General features: G+C 47.7%; 1 protein-coding gene across 2 annotated transcripts; it reads left to right on the forward strand.

The window, feature by feature from the left end:
- Nucleotides 1-725: 725 nt before the first annotated feature.
- ahdc1 (AT hook, DNA binding motif, containing 1) lies at nucleotides 726-20,386 on the forward strand. Of its 2 annotated transcripts, none has more exons than XM_065470969.1 (6): nucleotides 726-1,273; nucleotides 12,741-12,935; nucleotides 13,237-14,569; nucleotides 14,705-16,422; nucleotides 16,902-18,636; nucleotides 19,543-20,386. In XM_065470969.1, the coding sequence occupies exons 3-5, from the start codon at nucleotides 13,358-13,360 to the stop codon at nucleotides 18,628-18,630; spliced, it is 4,659 nt and encodes a 1,552-aa protein (XP_065327041.1). In that variant the 5' UTR covers nucleotides 726-1,273; nucleotides 12,741-12,935; nucleotides 13,237-13,357; the 3' UTR covers nucleotides 18,631-18,636; nucleotides 19,543-20,386. The 2 variants fall into 2 exon arrangements, with proteins under 2 accessions (XP_065327041.1, XP_065327042.1); XM_065470970.1 differs by having other exon boundaries at nucleotides 12,741-12,854.
- Nucleotides 20,387-21,854: the final 1,468 nt, after the last annotated feature.

Here is a 21,854-nt window from a genome sequence, read left to right on the forward strand (position 1 = left end):
ACCAAAGATTATTAACGATTTCAAACAAGAGACACAAAAATGTTTGAATAGTTTCTAGAAAAGTGATGAAGGAATGAAAAAAGAAACCTGATACTTGCTATGAGTCATTCAATGGATAACTCTTGATCCAGGAACGTATAGTGGATCTGGAAGATACTATGATCAGTAAATCTTTATTAATTTCTTCATTTGTTTCAGTAAATCAATTTAATTTCACACTAATCCATTACTGATTGCTCCAAAATTAGTTAATTACTCTTTACTTTGGGATTCCTTTACCAGTGCCTAACATTTATGCATCACCTGAGTATGATGCTTTACTTTACTTCATATTACTTGAAGCATTATCTACCACAGAGCCCTGAATAAGCTGTTATTAGAAAGTTATTAATAACGAATGTTTCATTAACCATCGGGTCTTTATTTTTCTTTAATCATCCACTTTTGGTCATTTATTCTAATGTGTTACCAACCCCCCCCCCCCCCCCCCCCCCCCCCCCCCCCCACACACACACACACACACACACACACACCCGACATCTTTCTGGAGTCTAAAACATATTAATGTAATGTATATATAGCTGCTGTTTGCGCTTTCTTTAACGTCACCGTGACTCGCTTTCTTTCTTCAGAAGACTACTGTTCCCATAGTTCCAGAGGTGTAAAGTAAAGGCAGCTACGGGTGCCCGGATGGCTTTGACAGTCAGGCACGTTGGAGAGGCACAGCCGAGACCGGAGCGCACGAGAGACAGAGAGCTGGAATTGCAGAGGCAGAGACGCACGGGCGCACGGTCGATTTTCGCCTCCCGCATAGTGGGGAGTCCCGCGCCTGTCACCCCAAACCGGAGCACAGTGTTCGCAAGCGGCTGTGTCAGCACCTGAATTAGAAAGAGGACGGTGAAGCAGCACCCCTGCTCCTTATTTTTTACATTTTCTCCCCTTTCTGTTTTTTTGCTTTCCCGTCTTTTGTGGTGCAGATATTGATGTGAGCCAGAGGAGCGGTTTTTCTGTTGAGCCGCTCGAGACGGTGGCGCGCGGCGGGAGAATACAGCGTTTACATTGATGTGGGAGGACTATCTCTTTCCGACACGGGGAGCTGAGATGAAGGGGGAATGCTGCTCGCTGACGGCTGCAGCCGTCAAGGCAACGGCTCCGTGACCCGGGCGGGAAGAGGAGTGAGCGCCACCGCCGACAGCTGCGCGAGCCCCTAGCCAGCGTTGACACCGCGACAACTCCAGCGGGCAGCGCGAGCCCCCAGACTCTGTGTCCCTTGGTGAGTGCGCGACTTATGTACAAAACACTCAAATTTTGCTCGCCGTCCACTCAGCCAGCTGTGCTGCGCACCTCTGGCTTTCTTTCTGAGTTTTAAAAAAAATGTTTTTCTTACACTAACCTCATCGGCGCAGTCACCTGGACGGAGCTCTGCATGCGTGCCGCTCGTGCTGCTAGGTCATCTGGGCTTTACTGTGGGCATGCAGCGTGTGTGGTTAGACCTTAAATGATGATGTTCAGACACACTCGCGTGCGCTCACACACACATACACACGCGCGTGCGCGCAGTGTAGTTCCGTGCGCGCGCAGTGAACCCAGTGTACCCTCACCTGTTTTTCCTCACTATTTACAAGATTCTCACCTCTTAGCCTCATTATCACTGAATATATATGTACAGTGAAGGTAGGGCAGCAGTGTACAGTAGCACCCCGGGTACTGTCACACTGCTGACACACAAACACAGACACACACACATGTTCTCTTCTGTTCATTTAATGTCTGCACAAATTTTTACCTGTGGGTCAGCTTGATGGGACTTTTCTAATATCTATATATTTATATATCAGTGTGCATGTAGTATAGATGTAGCTGTGAGCACAACTCCTGCTGGCGGACAGATGTTTTTCTGAAGCAGAGCATCCATCCAGCCCTCTGGTTTCCTTCTCGGCAGTCCCCCAGATCTGTCACGGCAGTAAGGCAGGACGCAGCAGCAGCACATCCTGCAGTGGCAACAGAGGCAGTGTGTTGGAGACAAGGCATACTCATGGTGGTGATTATCAGCTCTTGTCTGTGGTTTAGTAGAAAAGGAGGGAGGGGGTGCAAAGAAAAAAAGGAGAGAGAGAGGGTGCAGAGGAAGTGAAAGAAAGGAGAAGAAGAGGGGATGAGAGAAGTCAATGTCAGTGTCTGGGCAGTGACAGTTCGTTATTTAAGGGCCCCTCAGAGACGTGCACAGGCTGCCCTAGTGCAGGTGCTGTTAGTATGCAGAGTGATGCTCTGTCTGTCTGTCTGTCTGTCTGTTTCTCACTCACACAGTCTCACTCTCTCAGTGGCTGGTTGAAGAGTGAGTTCTCTTATTGGCAGGTCCACTTGGACATAATGAATAATTTCAACCCTCTGAATGCTGGAATGAAAAGGAAATGGCCTTACCTTGGCATTCAGCCGCTGTCTGTCAGACTTGTCTTGAGTGCACGGTAGTGTGTGTGTGTGTGTGTGTGTGTTTGAGAGAGTGTGTGACAAACAGAGGGAATGTGAACATATAACAGCTTAGGCCCATTGTGCTTCCTACCTGTGTGAGCGGGGCTAGTTGTCATAGCAACGGCCTTGTAGCTCCGTTGATGTTCCTCCTGTCCTCATTGGCAGGGTCAGCGCACCTAACACACCACATCTCGTCTCAAATCTGAGTGTGTGTGTGTGTGTGTGCTTTGGAGGTACCTTTTGTTTGTGCCTTGCTGCAGTTTGTAGGCGTATAGGGTGATGGCACAGACAAGTCAGTGTGTGTGTGTGTGTTTTGAATGTGTGTGTCTGTGTGCGTGTAACAAAGATACACCCTGCTGATATGACAGCCGACAGCTCAACCAATCACCTGTTTCCTCTCTCTCTGCCTATCAGCATGTGAGGTTGCCATAGTCAGACGTCCCCTTTATATGGAGGTCGTCATGGAGATGGAGAAGACAGAATGGACGCACACATTCACGTATAAGCGCACGCACACACATAAACACACAGGGCATGGAATGGTACAGTATAGCCACCGACTTGCACTGATTTCTCAGTGTCTTGGGAAGTTTTGAGCTAAGCAGGATGGTGCAACCTGTTGAATGGAGGTTTTGATGCATCAACTCTGCACACAGGGGTTTTCACGTCAGAGCCAGGATCACCGAGTAAAACTCTCTGTGGTCTTGTGACAAATCATCTGCTTAAGTTGAGCCACACACACAAATCGGGATGCACCTTTATATTGGCCAAATATCTAACATAAAATAATGTTTACCAATTTTGTGCTGGCTAAACCTTCAAAGATATTGTGAGGATGATTCGAAAGACTTTGAAACAGTTTAGTTATTTTTGTCATACTGGAGATTTCCGTTTCTTTGTTGTCAAGGTGTAATAAATAACTACAAAAAACAAAAGAAAAAAACCCCCAGAAAAATGCCGCCATTCAGGCAGATTTTTATAAAAATCTGCGCTGGCTCATAGCTTCATAATTGGTGCATTCTTACATGCAAACAGTGGAGTTTAAATCCAATCTCCAATATCCTATAGGAGATTGGATCTGTTCAAATGCTTATTCTCCAAAAAAAAAAAAAAAAGGACTCTCCTTAGTTCTGCAAAGCATCTGCCTTCTAGCTGTGTGCAAAACTGGCTGAATGCAACAAAGTGAAGGTTTTTTCTTTGGGTTTTTTTTAAACAACAGCTGAAGATCATTGTGGCTCTCAACTCTGAACCCTTCACAGCAGCACTCAGGGAAAAGGGAATTTAAACCATTATCTTAAATGAGTCCAGCAATTAATAATACTTTGTACTTGAAATGCCTCCCAAAATACAGAAGTAACTGATTGCAGAGCACAGATTAACCAACACACCACAAATAAGCCATTCACTGTCCTCAAAGCAACAGAATTTGGTTGGATAGAGTTCAGAGTTGTTAGCGGTTCTCTCTAAATCTGGGATTTTCACCTCGATTTGCCCAGAGGCCATCTTTATGCAATGACAGGAGGCCAGAGGCCAGTTAATAAACAAACAATAATATTTCTAGTATAAAACAAATAAACATTAAAAAGACCCAACCTTTTTTTAAGACCTATGTAACATATCATACTGCATCCAGTTGTTCCACTGCGCTTTAGCTCCAAATGGTTACATGTAAACCACTCAAACACAACCTGAACCTCTTCAGTCAGTTTTATTAAGGGAGTTAGCCAGCTGGCACCCTGTGGTGGGTCTGATTTGTCCTCTGAGCCTAAGTTGAGTATTGCCATACAAACAAAATTAATGCTTATTTTGCTGTTGTTTCTAAATCATTGGTGGAAAAAAAGGAGGAAAAAAACTGACATCATGTACTAAAAGACCTCTAAATGAAATGTAGAGTGAAAGGACATTTTTGGGCATATTTAAAAACTTTTTCTCTGCAACAAGCCACTATTGGCAAAAAATAACAATTAGTCACTACTTTGTCCTTGGGGTGAAGGGTCCTGTCTTTTATGACTCTTTTTAATCTAATGGTTACCTGAAGTGAAATAGCTTTTGCCACAGGCAGGTAAACGTGGTTCAACTCCCACACACACACATACACACACACACGGATGCACCCACACACACAGTAACCGTTTAGCATTAGTGTAAGCAGTGTTTGTATGCTCCATTCTGTCACCTCCCACACGATACATTCATAAAACGGCTCCTCCGCGCCAAAAGCGGTGACTCAAGAGGAGACATCTACCCTTCTCTTTTTCTCTCGCCTCCTTCCTTCCTTTAACCCCGCTGCTCTCCATACACCTGTCCTCTAATCAGTGCCACCCTCCTCCCCCAACACACCTTTCTTTTTTCCTCCTTTCACTTGTCTTTTTCACTCCTTCAGCCTCTCCTTTCCTATATGTCCTTCCTCACCCCAAGTCCTCATTCTCTTCATCCCCCTTACCCCTACCTTCCATACCCCCCCTCCACCGGGTCTGGTTGCAGCCGGTTTGAGTCTGACAGTGGAGAGGAAGCACCGACCTCTCACCTCTGGAGGATGGAGCGAGGTGCGGCGGGGTGTGGGCAAGAGGAGAGGGATGATGGAGGGCAGTGGGGTGGAGGGGAAGGCTTGGGTGAGGGGGGGGGGGGGGGGGGGGCTGCTGAGGGAGAAGGCGAGAGAGAGGTCAAAGAACAGGAGGGATTTGTGAGGGAAGAGAGCTGGGGGAAGGGACGGAGGGAGGGAGAGCACATGAGACAGAGAGAGGACAGAGGGGTCAGGAAGGAGAAAGGGTGATAAATGAAGGGAGAGCGGCGAAGATGGAAGTATGGGGAGGGAAGGATTGACCGGCGCAGAAGGGATGAGAAGGAAAGAAAGACAGAGTGTGAAGCTGCTGTGTACCTCCCTAACAAGCTGGACAGAATCAGCTCAATTATTAAAGAGGAGCGAGAGATGGGGAAAACACGCAGACACAGACGTACACGCACGCACAAGAAGCATCTCTCCGTGTCTGGGCACACAACACGATCGCATCATCATCATCATCGCAGACACACACACACACACACACCTATCTGCACATGTGCAGCTTTGTGTTTCTTAGAGTTTCTCTTTTTTTTTTACAGCTGTGTGTGAGTATACATGTGTCTGGGTATGTGTGTTTAAAAACAGTGAGTCAGAGGATAAGCAGAGACTTGTTAGTGATTCTCCTCAACACGCACCCCCCACCCTCCTCCTCACCCCCCCACTACCCAATTTGGCTTCAGCGCCGTCTCAACGTTCCACCAGCGTGGCTTCAATGTCGTCCCATCAATATGAACAGATAATCAGAGCACTAAGGGGTCTGTCTATAAATCCCCGCTGTGAGTATAGTTCTCACCCTCTTCCCTTCCTTTCTTCTCTACCCTTCTTGTCTATCTTCCTCCCTCCTCCTCCTCATCTTCCTCTCTCTTGCCCGTTCCACCCTTGTTTCTAGTTCTCTTTCTTCTTTCCCTTTTCCCTCCTTCTCTGAGGAAGTGTATGCCCCCAAGGGACGAAAAGATTCGCTACCTTCCAAGAGAGAAAGAGATTGTGAGCGGCTCTCTCTCTCTCTATATGTGTGTGTGTGTCTATGTGTGAATGTGTGTCCTCCACATATGTGCGTGCCAGGATGATAGTGTGTGCGTGCGTGAGAGTGAGAACACACACTTCCTGAGACGGAAAGGGAGACGGCGAGAGAGAGAGAGAGAGAGGCAGGGGATGAGCAAGTGAGGAGCAAGTGAGAGACTGAAAGCAGGAGGCTGTGGAGGGGGGAGGAGAGAGAAAGAGATAAGAGAGAAAGACAGAGACTAGTCGGGGAGAAGGGGGAAGATGGATGAATGCACTGCGCACCAATTGTGTGTGTGTGTGTGTGTGTGTGAGAGAGAGAGAGAGAGAGAGAGAGCGATGGTAAAGAGATGCAGGTAGACAGAGAGGGACGGAAGGGTTTCTTATCCTCTCAGCAGAAGTCATAATTTCTTAGAGCGTGCACAGATGTGTGTTTCGTGTGCATGCCTCATTGTGTTTGTGTCTGAAAGTGTTACCTCGCACAGGCTTGAGGCCAAGAACCACAGCACAGAGAGGTACAGTGGTGTAGCACTGGTGTGTAGTGTCAGCCGTACACGTGTGTGTGTGTGTGTGTGCGTGCGCGCTTTCTGAGAAATGTGTATGTTGAGGCTGTGGCTGATGAGCTGTCAGTACCTACAGTTGGAATGTTCACAAGGCGGCCATTGTTGTTCAAACAGCCAGCAGCCTTCTCCTTGGCAACGGGCGCTGCAGCAGCGTCTCCCACAGCAACTGTGGAACAGGAGTATGGAGGGAGGAGGAGGAGGAGTCAGGAAGTCAGGGCCGCAGCACGGAGGCCCCTCTCCAAAACACTGGCCTCAAGGTCTGAGTGTGTGTCGGGGTCCAAGCATCTGGTTTGTGTGTCCTCGATGTGTGCGCTGGATGTGCGTGACTGTTTTCACGTGTGCCGGTATGTGTGGCTGTTAAGTGTGGGTTTTCATCAGTGTCAGCGTGTAGCGTGCTTCAGCGTGTGTGTCTGCGTGTGTGCGCACCTGTGTGAACTGTAAGTGGGAGTGTTTCTGTATTTGCACCTAAGTGGTTGGTTTCATCTTCCTGTATTTGCATGTGTTTGTGTGTGTGTTTTTCCAGACATATCCCTGTGTATGTGTGTCCTTGTTCATGTGTTTCAATGCGTGCGCACATGTGCACACTCCTCGCTGTTCCCAGCTGGCGCAGTTGGTCACATGACCCGAATGAGGGGCGGCCATCAGCAGCGCCAGTAAACTGCCTGCAGGAGAGTGAGAGAGAGAGAGAGAGGAGAGAGTGTCAGGCTGAGTTGAAGATGAGGAAGGGGGTGTTGGGGAGTGGGAGCTGTGGGAGAGAAACTAGGGGCAGGAGGTGGGTGGTGGTGGTGCGAGAGTGGGGGGTACTGGGGAGATGAGAGAAGGAACAGTGAGAAAGAGGAGTGAGGAGGGGCTAAGGAAGGAAGGGGTAATACGGTCCTGCTCGTCTTAAAATAACTACAGCATGTAAGTTCCTGCAGAAACAACAGGAGAGAGACAGGCAGACAGTGAGACAGTCAAATGGGGGGTGTTGTTGGTGGTAGTGGTGGTGGTGGTGGAGGGTCCTGGTTTTGTGTTGTCTAGTGTTTGGAGCTACTTCTCCAATCCCCTGTGTGCATCCTTGGCTGAGCTGCCACTGTATCTGCTCTGTGTGAAGTCTGTTTACGTTAGATGTGTTTCTGTCTGTCTGCCTCTTTTTGTTTGTCTGCACATATGGTTTATGTGTTGGTCTCTGCTCATTGATATGCTTTGTGTGCATCTTTGGTGTGTGTACGTGCGTGTGTTCGTGCGTGCGTGCACACGCCTACTCTTGGCAGGAGATACAGCGCGCGCACTGATGATGGAGATCATTAGGAATTTCCTGCAGCTGGGAAGGTGGTTGCAGAGGGGGGGGCGGGGCAGCAGGACGGGTGGGATGTGAGTGGGTGAGAAAGAGAGGAGAGGTCAGAGTGAAAGAGAGTGTGGGTGGGTGTATGCGTGTTTGGGGGGGTGGGGGGTCTGTATGTAAAGCGTGTTCCTTGGACTGTCTGTGTTTGACTGACGTGTATGGATGGAGCTGCAGCTCACCAGGGTTCAGCGTTGTTCTGAGGGGATGTTGATGGTAATTTGTGTGCGGGCATGTCGGCGATCTGTACGTAACACCGCTTTGGCACACTTACCAGCACCTTAAGCTCTCAGACAACCCAGGTCTGCTGATCAGAAGAGTTTGCATATGGTTAAAGCTTAGCTGCTCACTGTTTTTGCCTGTTGGGCTGCAGTGCACTGCAGTTGAGACAGGACTTTATAACTTGAGTTTTACTCTTTGTTTATTGAGTTAAATTAAAACTTTTGAGAAACTGGCTAAACTAATAAAGATTCAACACTGAAAACTTTTTTTGGAAGGGAAAAAATACCTATTATCCAAATGTCAGGCAGCTATTTTAAAGCTGATGTCTAAGTTCTGTTTAGGTTTAGCTCATGTTAAATGAGGAGATTCTTGTGTATTGTAATGCAGCTCAGAATGAACAAAGTTAAGTCTTCCTTCAGACTAATGGAAAGAAACTGCTCACATTTAGTACTTTTACTCTTCCAGACTTTCTCTACTGGGCATTTATGCAAATTAGCGCATATTTAACAGGATAATACCTCATTAACATAAGTTAACATAAAATTTCATAAACTTGTATTGTCTCGCTACAAGGAATCGACTGATAAGAGTTTCACGGTGACTTACTACTAATGCTCCAACTTTTTGCCTCTAAATACTACTTTCCAATAAAAATGTGTTGACATTTTTACAATTCGTAGCTTTAGAGTCTCTCACACTCTGAGCCGGAGCTCTCCACTTTACATACACCAGACTCTTCAGTTTTATTCCCGTCTATATTCTGAAGAGAGATTTGTCCCTATATCGTTCAGAGGTTGATTTATAGTATGATTTAATCATAAAAATGTTTTCCTTTTCTGGTTGTGAACAGCATTTTCCAATTTATAAAGTGCTAAACGACATTCCCTTTGACTCTGCAGATAAATATTATAATGTGCCAACAAAATGTAACAAGAATTGTGATCCTGGCTTTATCCGGTGTTCAGTTTTCCCTTCTGGAAAAGTAGGCAGATTAGTTCATATTTAGATAGATAATGCCTTATTTGCATATGTAAACCTGAAACCTCAGCAGAACTTCCAGTACGTACAAAAACACCTTCATGTAAGTAATCAAGTGTGGCATATCGATTTACCTGTATTGTCTTTCCTTAACCCTTGAAAACCTACTAGGAGTAACCCTTGAAGGTCTTTTCTGAACTGAGCAGTTTCTGTCATATTTCAGGCCTGCTTATAGAACAAAATGACTGGATCTGAAGTTAGTGAGGGTGGACTTCGCTTTTCTTACTAACCACGTCTTCATTAATATATACTAAGGTGTCAAAACTCATCATACAGGGTAGATCGTCAAATGTTGCATTTATGGGCCAAAGTGTTAAAGTGCAACATCATGTAATGCTACTATATGGTACTGACACTACGTAATGTGTAATGTGTGAAGCTGGAGCGACAACGCCAGTCAACGACTCAACAAGTTGCTTGGTCACAGTGTTTCATTGAGAAGTGTTGGATAACCGAACGTTATATTCTGGATATCAAACCAATCGCAAACAAGCAAACAATAAAGCCTCGCATCTATAAAGACTTAAAATTATGATCAAATAGCCAAATGTGAACGATATCAGCTTTGCATTCACCTATGGAAAAGGGGTAAACATGAGGCAAATACCCCAAAACTGCTGCCTGCACGCGTGTCTGCTACATTTTTAGAAAGTACACACAGTGTTGGTGTGTTTTTCTCATGTTTCCGTTCACCGATGATTTCCGTGGAAGGATTTTATTGTTACGCGTATATTTGTTGGAGCCGAAGGTTGGGGTTGCGTCAGGGTTGAGGTGATGGAGCGACGAGTGCCCGATGGTGTAGTCGAGCCGCTGCACGGTGTCACTCAGCCTCTGCGGACCCCTTGACCCACTTCCCCCTCCCCACCTCTCATGCTTCTCCGCTGGCCTCACATACACTTTTTCCATCTTGCTCCCTCTGTTTCATCCCCCCTTCTTCTTCTTATCTGTCTAAACCTCTCGGTGGAGCCCCCTCCTCCCCTCACCACCTCTCTCTCTCTCTCTCACTCACTCACTCTCTTCTCTATGTCCCCCCCTCCCTTACACCCCCCCATGCTGTTTCGGTGCTGCTGCCTGTCTCTTAGCAACAACTGCACACCCGTTAGAGCTCAGTGAGTGCTTTTACAAACACACCCAGGAAGACACACTTATACACGAGCACACTGGTGCGTGCACGCACAAACACAACCATACACACTGGGTCTAGTTCCTCATTGAGGGTTTCTGCTGGCAGGCCTGTGAGTCTGCAAGCCTTTGTGGCAGTGAGATAGATGGGAACAGAATAGATATGCTTTACAGCTACCATGTACAGAGTCATTGCGCCTCTTAGACTACGCACCAACAGGCCAGTGGCCCAAACTGGAAATTGAGAGGTTCGAGTCTCTCTCTCTCTGTGTCGCTCCCTCTGTTTCCTTTCCCCCGCGCGTGCACAATTAGACCTAAAAGTTTTCCGAGAAAAAAAAAGAAAATGTGCAAGATGAAAACTGTTCAAACAGTATCATTCATACGAGAGCTGCTCTTTGTGAAACAGATTCAACAGATCATCATGTGGGAGCAGCGCGCACCCTCGGCTGTTTTCACAGAGACAATACTACGCAACTGTGTGTTCCAAAGCCCCAGAGCCATTCACAGCAAAAAATGCACCAAAACGCATTCGCTACGTATGACGGTGATTACATTGGAATGGCGGCTGATGGATGCCAGGAGTGTTTGCTTAAAACAATGAATCACAGTGGGAGCATTTGATTGGCTGGCATCTAAAACCCTGTCAGAAAACCCCCCGCAGAGCACAGTAGAGGGATATTTGCATGTTTGTCTTTGTTTGGCGTGTGATCGTGCATGGGTTCACATGTGTGCGTGATATGTCTGTCTTTATGTGTAAATCGATGTGCGAGTGTGTGGGAGGATGGAGCTGTGGGGGCATGTTTTGCATGCGCGTTTGCGTGCTGGCATGTGTCGCTGGTGCGTGTGCGCCTCTGAGTGACAGCGCGTGCACGCGTGTGTGTGCGTGTGTGCAGCGAGCGCATGTGACGCAATGCTTAATTAAAGCATGTGCTCTTCTCGTTCTCTCACAAACTGGTCAGATGAAGCCTTAATTAATGAGCGCTGTTAATTAGACGAGAGAGAAAGTGAGAATGAAAGTGGGAGAGGCGGAGGAGGGGTGGGGGAGTCTGAGGTAGCGCTGGGAATGGGGGGGCTGTGTGGGTGAGAGGGGGGTTAAAGAAAGTATGTTTAGCGTGTTTGTGTTCATCTCCATGTTCGTCTGTCCCAGTTGTGTCATTCCTCAGAGCAGCAGAGCACCGAGGTTTGCTCTGCTCCATGTGTGCAGCCACAAAACTCTGCTACAGCAAAACTCTCCCACTTCTTCTCCTCCTCTCCCTCTACTCTTTTGTCTTCCTCTCGCCTCCTCTTCACCAACTTTTGCTCCCTCATTTTGCCAAAAATCTGTCTGCCTGTCTCTGCCCCGCTACCGACTCAATCATATCTTTCACGTTCCTGTTCTTCTTCTTCTTTTTTCTCTCACCCTTTTCATATGTTCTCACCCATTCACTCTCCCATTCTCCTATGTCTCACACTCCCCCTTTCTCCATCCCCGCCTTTCACTCTCTCTCTCCCTGTCCTTCACCCTCCCTCCTAATCAGAGCCATATGTTGGAGAGGGAGGCAGGGAGATCTGACGATGGACATAATTGTGTTGAATGTAGACCGTGCGGTACAGTGTTGGGAGTCAGCCGTGTGCGTATGTATAAATTAAGTTTGCAAATGTTGCGTTTACTTGTGATTGGATGCAGTCACATGTGAGTCTCACACCACACGGGGCTGAGATTTCACAGCACTTCTCCCTGCACTTCTCCCCATGCTTTGGGTTTCTATAATCCCTCCATCGCTCCTGTCTTTCTGTCACCTTCATCTCTCCATCCTCTTAACACCTCTCCGTTCACCACCTCTCTGCTTCCCCCTGGTGGATGTGATTATTCACACATTCTCATTCTTGTTGCACCCTCAGAGTCTAGAGCTTTGTAATGCATTTGGAATAGTTTTGGTGAAACGTGGCATGAGCAGTGACAGTGTGTGTGTGTGTGTGTGTGTGTGTGTGGGCGCGCGCACCCATGTCTGCTGTGCGACATGATTCAACAGTTGAATTTCTTTGCATTTTTCAACAACATATACGTCCTCTCGCTCAAATATCGCACATGCGGCAAAAACATTACTGTCGCGTATTGATGATCCTCTGAGTATTTATACCAGCATACACTTGTACCCACACTCTGCTGGAACACATCAGAATGAAACACTAACTACAATTAGACTTTAAAAATTTATACTGCAAGTCATCCTCCAAAATAATTGCATGAGATAGTGCAGCCCGCACCAAAATACTGATTCTAGTCTGGCCTGATGCATGCTGTGACATCATGTACTAATCTCTTTTTCTCTTGTTCTTTCTGCTCCACCCTCCTCCTTTCTTTTTGTTCCTTTCATTTCCCCCCACTCTGCATTTTCCTCCACCTTCTTCAACTCTTTGTCCCTTCCCCTTGTCTGTATCTCTATCTTTCTTTCTCTCACTCCAGCAACCATGGGCAAAAGACAGGAGCAGAGGGGAGAGGGAGAAGTATGTGAGCTCTCCACTGCAGTATTGATGACCCAATGATCCCCTGCAGAACAGAGCCAGTCAGGCAGACAGAGTGAGGCTCAACTCAGAATCAAAATCAGAATCAGTGCCATGATCGTTCGGTAAAAGCAACAAACTGAACAGGATATGAATGGTAAATGTAATCTAATGTTGTAATGCTGCTGTGTGGGTGGCACAGTTAATAGAGGAGAGTGCATCATGGATTAGGTTTATGGCCCGTTGCCAAAAATGTTGACGATTCTATTTCACAATCGCAATTACATCTCTGCAAATTTTTCTACGTGTTCCATAATTTATGCTTAGCAAAAGCCATTTTTGGGGGGTGGGGAGGCTCATGGGGTTTGGATTAAATATCTTAAATTCAAGGAGGAGGTTTTAACATATTTATGGGCTTACTTTTCAGTTGGTAATATTGTTTTCGTATCTGTCTTTAGGTTTTTGAGTCTTCTTGCCAGCTGTTAGAGGACGACAGCTACAAAGAAGAAATACCCATTTACATAAATCTGAAAACATCCATCTTTTCCCTGCCTCAGTGCCAGCAAAACTGTGTCCTGAATGAGTAGCTTATCAGATCACCTGCATTCAGGCCAAACTGGGGCTCCAGTGGGCTGTGGTGAGGCTCGGGCTGAAGAAAAGGGGTGTGTGCCGGGGCTCGAGGAGCTCGAAGCGCTCGAAGGGGCTGAGTTCTGGACCAGGGAGCTCGCGCTCCAGGGGGGGTTCCAGGATCCTTCTCATGATGGACTGGCGCTGGTAACATCCGACCACATTCCCTCCTCCTCTCCGTCTGCCCTGGCCAACGGCCTCCATCTTCAGAGGAGGCTGGGGCACAGCAGTTGCCGGCGGCGGCAGACAGAGACTCACACGACTGCTGAGACACATACGTTTGCAGAGACCTTTCGAAACATGCAAACACACATAGACCCAGATGTGCATGCACAGGCTTTTTCTCATGCAAATATGGAGAACTGTGGACTCACGGATGTGAACTCACACGCAGCTTCTGTAGGGCCAGAACTCTCCAAATCTCTTACACCAGAGGCCATACACTCACCGCAGCCCTTGTCTTTGGCGCTAGGCAATCATCCTGCCTCCACCAATCAGCTGGCAGCCCCGGTCCGAACTGCAGAGACAGACGTGCCCTCAACATTTTGTCCAGTCCCTGCTGGTCCAAACTCAAACACTGACTCCTCCCCACTTCCCATAGAGACAGAAAAAAAGTATGCACTCCGTAGCTCTGGACGTCCCCGCTTTCCCTGTCACCTGCGCAAATCCTCACGCCTCCGCAGAAGCATTGAGGATGGGGAAAAAAGAGCAGGGAGGGAAAAGGGAGGAGAGGAGGATGAGGAAGTATTAGAGGAAAAGATCTGGAGGGTAAAAGAGGAGGAGGTGGCAGTTGGTGATAAAGAAGAGCATTCATCTGTGGAGGCTGTTCTCCCTGCAGTTACCAGTCACACAGACATTGCTCTTCCTCTAACTGTACCTAAACCTGTTCCTAAAGCTATACCTAAACCTGGGCCCAGACTCGGCTATAGACCTGGACCTAAATCCAGGTCCAGGCCCTCAACGAAACCTGTTCATAAAGCAGGCCCTAAAAGCGTAATGAAACAGCGTCAGGCAGCCCAGGCTATCCACGATCACGCTACCCCTCATCTCTCATTTGGGAATACGCCCACAATCCCTGGATCTCTGCTAACGATGAAGGAGGAACCCGTTGCGGAGTTGAGGGTATGTCCTCCCAGTAATGGCAGACGCGGGCGTTTTGTTGGTGTAAGTTTATTTCTTAGTCACATATCGCTGCATCGCCACTTCTTTTTGACATTACATATAACGTCATATTATTCACTAATGAACATTGAGTCAATTTGCTGTCGCAGCTGTTTTACCTTTGTGTCTGCTTTACAGGTGAGGAGGATTGTTGTCAAAGTGGCACGCATTCCAGTCAGCCTTAGCCGGCGACAGAAGAGCTACAAAATTTCTAATCTGGAAACAATCACGGGGACGGAGAAGAGTAATGATGGCAACGTGGAGGGCTCAGAGGCAGCCCGAGAGCCAACTGCACTCCTCCGAATGAAGAACAACGGAAAGAGTGTGATGGTGATGTTCCCTCCCGGAGAGCTGCCTGTTATCCTCAAACGCAGGCGGGGACGACCGCCTAAACAGCCCCTGCCAGGAATACAGGGGGAGCCTCCAAATGCTGGGAACCCTGGTGGTAATGGAGACCAGCCCAAGAAGCCCCGGAGGCGGCGACGGACTAAACTCCCTTTTCCTTATCCATCCTATGTTAATGACACGAATGATGTGAAAACCGAATATGGGGATGTTCTCTCCAAACTGGCCTTTTTAAACCGCCAGCCTCCTGCCACTGGCCGGTGCTCCCCCCCTCGCTGCTGGACACCTAGTGAGCCAGAAAGTTTTCATACCCCCTCAGAAAACCCCGGAATATCCACCCTGCTCCACCGGCTCACTGGGTTTAGACGCCCACGGGGTGGCAGAGGAGGAGGTGTTGGACGGGGAGGAGGAGCAGCAGGGGGGATCGGAGGCAGAGAGTGTAATAAGAGCACCTTCAGTGACTTCTTTGAATCTATCGGAAAAAAGCGGAAACTGAGCCCCCTGTCTGAGCATGGATTACCTAGGAAAAGAGGGAAGGGTGTGGGTGGAGGTGGGGTGGGCAGAGGAGGCGGTGTAGTAGGAACAGTGCCTGGGGGTGAGAAAATAGTCAGGAGGAGACGTATGAAAAAAAATGGTGCATTCAAAGGGGGTGGGGTGTCCATGGGGCAGGACTGGCCCAATGGGGCAGGTGGCTGGGGTGAAGAGGGACCTATGGATAAACAGAAAGGCTTGGGTGGGTATCAGCTCTGTGGATCTTCAAGGGGGGGCTTCTCCTCCTGTGAGCTTGGACGGGGAGGTGCCTACAGCAGCCCAGGTGGGAGCAGAGGGGTTGGGCCAGCTGGGGAGGACTCACAAGGCCTTTTCGCTGGTTATTTCCGATCACTGCTCGACTCTGATGATTCCTCGGACCTGCTGGACATCTCCTCCGCACAGTCTGACCCCCGCAAAGCTTCATCTACCCCTGGATACGAGCCATCCAGCCCAGCTACCAGTCACAGCTGGTCTACCGCATTCTCTAAGTGGAGCACTAAGGGTGCAAGTTCTGGGGCGGAGGGTTCAGGCCAGACACCTGGCTCCTCAAGCAGGCCTCCATATAGCTATGCCAGCCTGGCCCAAACATCCCCCACCACTTCTACCTATCCTAAATCCACTCCTCCATCTCTCTCACACTCTCCTAGCTCCCCCCATCCCGCCTCTTATGGCCACTACTCTTCTGGCTACTCCTGCTCCTCTCCTGTGGTGCCACAGAGATCCTCAGACTGCAGCTGGTCTGGTAACAACATTGGCAAGGCCAACCCTGTGGGTCCAATGGGTTATTCTAGCTATCAAGCCACAGCCAAGCGGGGCTACGGTGGATATCCAAGTGCAAGTCATTCCTCTGCAATGCGGGGGGACTCAACAGGGCCGACGTCACCTGGAGGAGGATACATGTCTGTGGCCAAAAGTAGCCCCTTCAGCTCCTCCTCCCTAGAAGGTTACAAACAATACAACGCCAATCAGTGGAACTTCAGGTAAATCACTTCTACCACTCAGGTGTCATTAAAAGAAATCCTACATTAACTAATAGAAGTAAATCTTAAATTATCACACAAACATTTGACTTGGTCTTAATGAAACTTAAATGTAAATGTAGGTAATTAAATATTTTCTTTGACAATAAACAAAAAAAAAGGTAAAAATCAGGCTTTTAGATATCTGAAAAACCCGATCACGTCTGATGATTATATTTCTCAGTATGAATGTTTCACTTCAGCATGCAATTTTCAATATCACCATGCCCGCCTTGTGAAAATTAAAATTTTGGCTAAATATTCCTCATCCTTACCCAGCTTACAAGTGCATTGTCATAGCCTGCCACTGAGATTTCTCCTGTTACTGATTTGTGAAACTGCAACAAAGAGCAGTGAAAACTCTTTTGCACAAATACTGCTTAAGTGTTTTTATTTATTGTGTAATATATGTTGGTATTCTTATTATTTATTTTTTTCAGACAAGGTTACAGTGGCTGGTCAACAGACAGCTTTGGACCTCAGTACCATGGCTATAGTGAATATGGATCCAATGAGTCCAAAGACATCTTGGATATCTCAAACTACACCCCCCAGAAGGCCAAGCGACAACCTTTCCCTGAAAGTTTGTCAGAATCTTCTTCTGACTCTTCACATCTTGGCTCCGCAGCCACTAATAGTGGCCCTAGTTCCACATGTGGCACGTACAAACAGAATGAGGTTGTTTCTGTTAGTGGAGAAGGGGGCCAGTCAAGTCTGTCCAGCCTGGAGAAGCTGATGATGGACTGGCATGAGAGTGCCTCGGGACCTTCTTATAACTGGAGCCAGAACGTCCTCTTCCAGGGCGGGGGGACCAACAAACCCGGCCGTGGTCGCAGGAAACGGACTGAGCCACATTTAGAAAAAGAAGGAGTTTCTGCTTTGCACTCTGATTCCCCATCCAGTCCCTCACCAACACCTGCTCCTGGACCTAAGCGCGGAGGGGTCGGAGGACGGGGCAGGGGGTCAAGAGGAGGCAGAGGAGGTCTGTCTCCCTGTCAGAGGGAGAGGCCAGCGGGATCCAAAGGGAGGGGCAAAGCTGCGTCTACGTCAGCGGTGGGACCAGCGGTATCTGCTGTAGGTCCAGAGGGGTCCGGGCTGTTTCAGGAAGGGCTGGATTATTACAGTGGAGACAGTAGCAGCCTCTCTCCCTTGGCCACTCCTAATCCTGCACCACCTTCCAGCTACCTCCAGGACCCCTGTGAGTACCCCTCCCCCTATTCTGCCCACCCCTCCACACCATCCTCTGAGGAGCGATATCCGGCCTTATACCCTGGAGAGTCCTCCTCTTCCCTCTCACCCAGTGTTTCCTCTCCCCCTTATCCACCCAAGCCCACCCCTCCTCCACACCAGTCTTACCACCTTGTCCCCTCCAGGACCTTCTCCCCCTCTTGCTCCCCCTCACCGCGGCTAACACCCCACTGCGGCACTGCACTCAGTCCCTCGCACCGCCCCCCTCCGAAAGACCCCCAGTTTTCGCAGTACGACTCGCCGAGCTACTGCAGCTCCCCCTACTGGTACGGACAGACATCGCACAGCGGCAGCCCAAGCCCACACGCTCACTCAAATACAGCTGTGCACGCACACAGCAACCCGCACGCAAGTCCGCATGGGAGTACACCGGCTAATTCGCTCTCTAGCCCAAATGCAAACACGCACACACATCTGACTCCAACTCCGCACGACGCACATCATCCCAGCACACAGCCCCACCTGAGCTCACACACAAACACGCATCCAACATCGCACCTACAGAGCAGCCCTCTCTCGCACTCCAACAATCAACCCCACCTCAATGCACACACCAACCTCAACACCCACCTCCCTTCGCATACACACTCCAACCCCAGCCCCGGCCTCCATTGCCATGCAACACCTATGCTTTATGAGGAGCGCAGCCCTCCCGCCGCCATTACCCCACACAAGCGGGATATGACCTCCCACGCCATGAGCACGGGCCATCGGCAGGGGCCCTTGCCTCACTCCCCATACCCCAAACCTCCCCTGGACTCCTCGCCCCATCAGGAGGACACTAGTGGCTACTCTGTGCCCCAGCAATCCTACCAAGGCATGGGACACCGCTACCCCTCCCAGGCGGCTCAGGGTGGCGGGGTGCTGTGCCAGCTCCTGGACCCAGTCGGTGATGACAGCTTCAGCGTCACAAGCCTGTAACGGCAGGTGAGTGTTTGACTGTCGAGGACAACGTAGGTATGGAAAAGGGTGGAAATGCATAAATAGATCCATAAACTGTTAAGCAATGAATGTTACATAATATTCAACTGGATGTAGAAGCACAATCATTTTTTTATTACTGCTTTGTTATTATTAGACTTACCCCATAAACATGATCATAAAAGGCCAATTCATATCTTCAGTGTATCTAGAACACCAACAGTAAAGGCAGCCTAAAAGACGATGTGTGCTGATAGCACTTATTTGCAGAGCAACACTAACAACAGTATTTTTGTCCAATGATAAATGGAACAGGTCACCTTTTAGTAATAACCCATCAAAAACAATTTAAGCCTCGTCGTGCGAAGCTTATATCTGTGTGCATGAGCAATTTTGTGCCAAGCAACTTTTACAGTAAAAGACACTACTTTTAATCTGTTTTTGAGCTAATGGGGGGAAAAGGACATCAATAATAAAATTGTTTCTTTTCTTTTTTTTAGATCTAAGATACAAAATACTTTAAAAAAAGGTGTAGGATGGTCTCCACCAACCCTGTAAAACCAAACAATGCTAAAGACATGGGTTCACATTTGCATGTAATTTTTGAGCCCTGCTCTGCACACTCTCTAGGACCCCTTTTGCACATTCTTTTTGCCAATTTAATGGAGGTTACAGGTGAATTTGAATGTGTTTTGCTGCAGTTTGTATTTCAAAACCTCTCTAGCTTGTCAAACCCCATATATATATCTTTAGGCTGAAATGCAAAAGTGCAATTTTCATCAAAACGGACACATCGCTCTGACTAAAATATCCTAAAAATGTTTGTTATTTTATTAAAAAGTGTGTCTCATATTACTTTTATTGTCTCTTCTGATCTCTCGTTGTCTCTCCCTCTCTCTGTTTTCCTTTCAGGTGCATTCAATTCAAGCTTTTACAGATTTGCAAACATTTTTTCTTTTTCTTTTCTTTCTTTTCCTTTTTTTAAGGGGACTTCTTTGTGAGGGACTGCGAAATGAAGGGTGAGAATTTAGCTGACAGCTTTTGGACAGTTAAAGCTTTAATTCTCCAGCACTGACAATCAAGATCAACTCACGTACTCGAGCATGCACATACACAAACGCACACGCACGCGCAAACGCGAGACACGCATGCGCGGATTTGTTCACTACCTAAACATGACCACATGAAGTCGTACGTATGCGCACTCACACGCTGGAATGAGAGAACAGCCAGGAGGAGCTGACAGATGAATACCAGACGCTGACGGACAAAGACAAACCTATCTCCTCATCCCTTGGAGTCCTGCTGTGATACATGGAGGACTCTGTTTCCCTTAGAAGTCTAACTCACCAAATCTTTGCGTTATTTATTTTATTTTTTCCCTGTATCTGCAATGTGGGCAAACTAGGATCACACTACTCGCTCTTTCTCTCTGTGTTTATTTCCCCTGTTTTCTCTCCTCCTCTGCTAAACCAGCAACTGTGTTCTGCTCTCAGCTCTGCATTTCTGTCTTGTGCCCAAACTCGAACCGCATCTGAGCCCGAATCAACTTCTGAAATGCCATAAGCCTAGCAAATGTCCCTCTCTGTGCACTCCTTGTGTTGTGTCCCATAAGAGAAAAAGTGGACTCAATCAGTTTCTGCTCTTGAAATACCAGCATCTGTACATATGACTCCAGCTCCAAGCCAGGGGGCCTCTGTTTCGCTGTGAAGGCCCATCATCAACTTGCCCTCCTCTGCGTTCTGCCATGGTTTCTCTGCTCTGTGGGGTGGGTGGGAGGGAGGGGCGGGGGGTTGGGGATACTGCAGCATGGAGACTTAACATCCTGTGTTTTGCTGTTTTAACTACAAGGGAAAGAGACATTGAAATTACACAACGGCCCCAAAGAGACTCTTGTTTTCTGTGTGTGAGTTTGAGACGGAGCGGCTGCGTTCGTGTGACATGCATGTTTTTGTGTGTACGTGTGCCTACATGTGCGTGTATGGGCGTGTGCGTGTGTGTGCCTGTGGGGTCAAAAGGAGTGAAGCTTCCCAGACACCAAAGTCTTGGCGGGGCCTAATTCTTTCTTTCACTCTCTCCCTTCTTTTTTCTGTGGTCTTGTGTTGTTTGGTGGTTTTTGTGATGAAAAAAAAATAATAAATTGTATATCTGTCTGTTACATATCATGTATGTATCTGAGGTGCAAAATATTTAAATACACATTCTGTTCTTGCCATTGGTAATCTTGTCTATAGCATTGAGCTTCTTTGCCGGATTAAGGGGGGAGGTGTGAGTGTGTTTGTGTGTGGCTGTGTTTTAGAGCCTCCCTGAGTATTGGGCTTTGCCCAGGCTGTCTGGGACTGTGAGCGAGTGTGCGAGCGAGCGAGTTCACTCAAGGACACAATTCGACAGGGAGTGAAAGGGAGGGGAGGAGAGGAATAGATGGTGGGGAGAGAGCAGGGGAGGATACGTTGGAGGGAAAAGAAAGAAACCAGACTGAGGAAATCAGAAAAGGGTGTTGAAGAGATTTTTAAAGCCATTAAAACAAAACAAAAAAAAATGCGCAAAACTGTAGTTTCACAATTCATCCAAATAAGGAAATGTTTTAAAGCAAGCAACCAAAGAGTGCTGGTACGGGAGAGAGCTGACAGGAAAGGAACCCATGCCTATTTCATGCCCTCGCAGGGAAACTTGCTACTATACGGCAAATACTGTACATCTGCAGCTTGTGTATATGCATGTGCATGCCAGACAGAGAATTAGAGAGAAAGAAAGCAGATGGGCTAAGTTTACTGGCTGCATATTGTGTACAGTTTGTCAACAGACTGACTAAATAGACTCAGACATGGCCGGAGGAAATGTGTTTGCTGTGACATTCCACTGTATGGTGGAAGGGTGCACAAACTGTCAACAACACTACATGACAGACCGAGAGGGGGATGGTGCAGAGCGACAGCTCTCTTTCAGACTTTTCTTTTGTGTGGCATTTCTATAAAACACTGCAATTTCATTTACATGCAACTGCTTCGTTTTTGTGTGTGTTTAATTTAGGGAAAATCGCAGCCAATTTCATCCCACACCAGAAGCAAATCTAATAACAATAATCTGTCATTATCGGTACAATAATTTCTCAAGTTAAGCAGAGGTAACACTAGAAGCCATCCATTTGTATTATTTAGCATATTTGTGGACACTTTAGGGGTTTATTAATGAAAATGTCCTAAACTATATCATGGAAACACATT

This window comes from Pelmatolapia mariae, linkage group LG22 (assembly GCF_036321145.2).
Source record: "Pelmatolapia mariae isolate MD_Pm_ZW linkage group LG22, Pm_UMD_F_2, whole genome shotgun sequence".
In the NCBI taxonomy this organism is placed as follows: domain Eukaryota; kingdom Metazoa; phylum Chordata; class Actinopteri; order Cichliformes; family Cichlidae; genus Pelmatolapia; species Pelmatolapia mariae.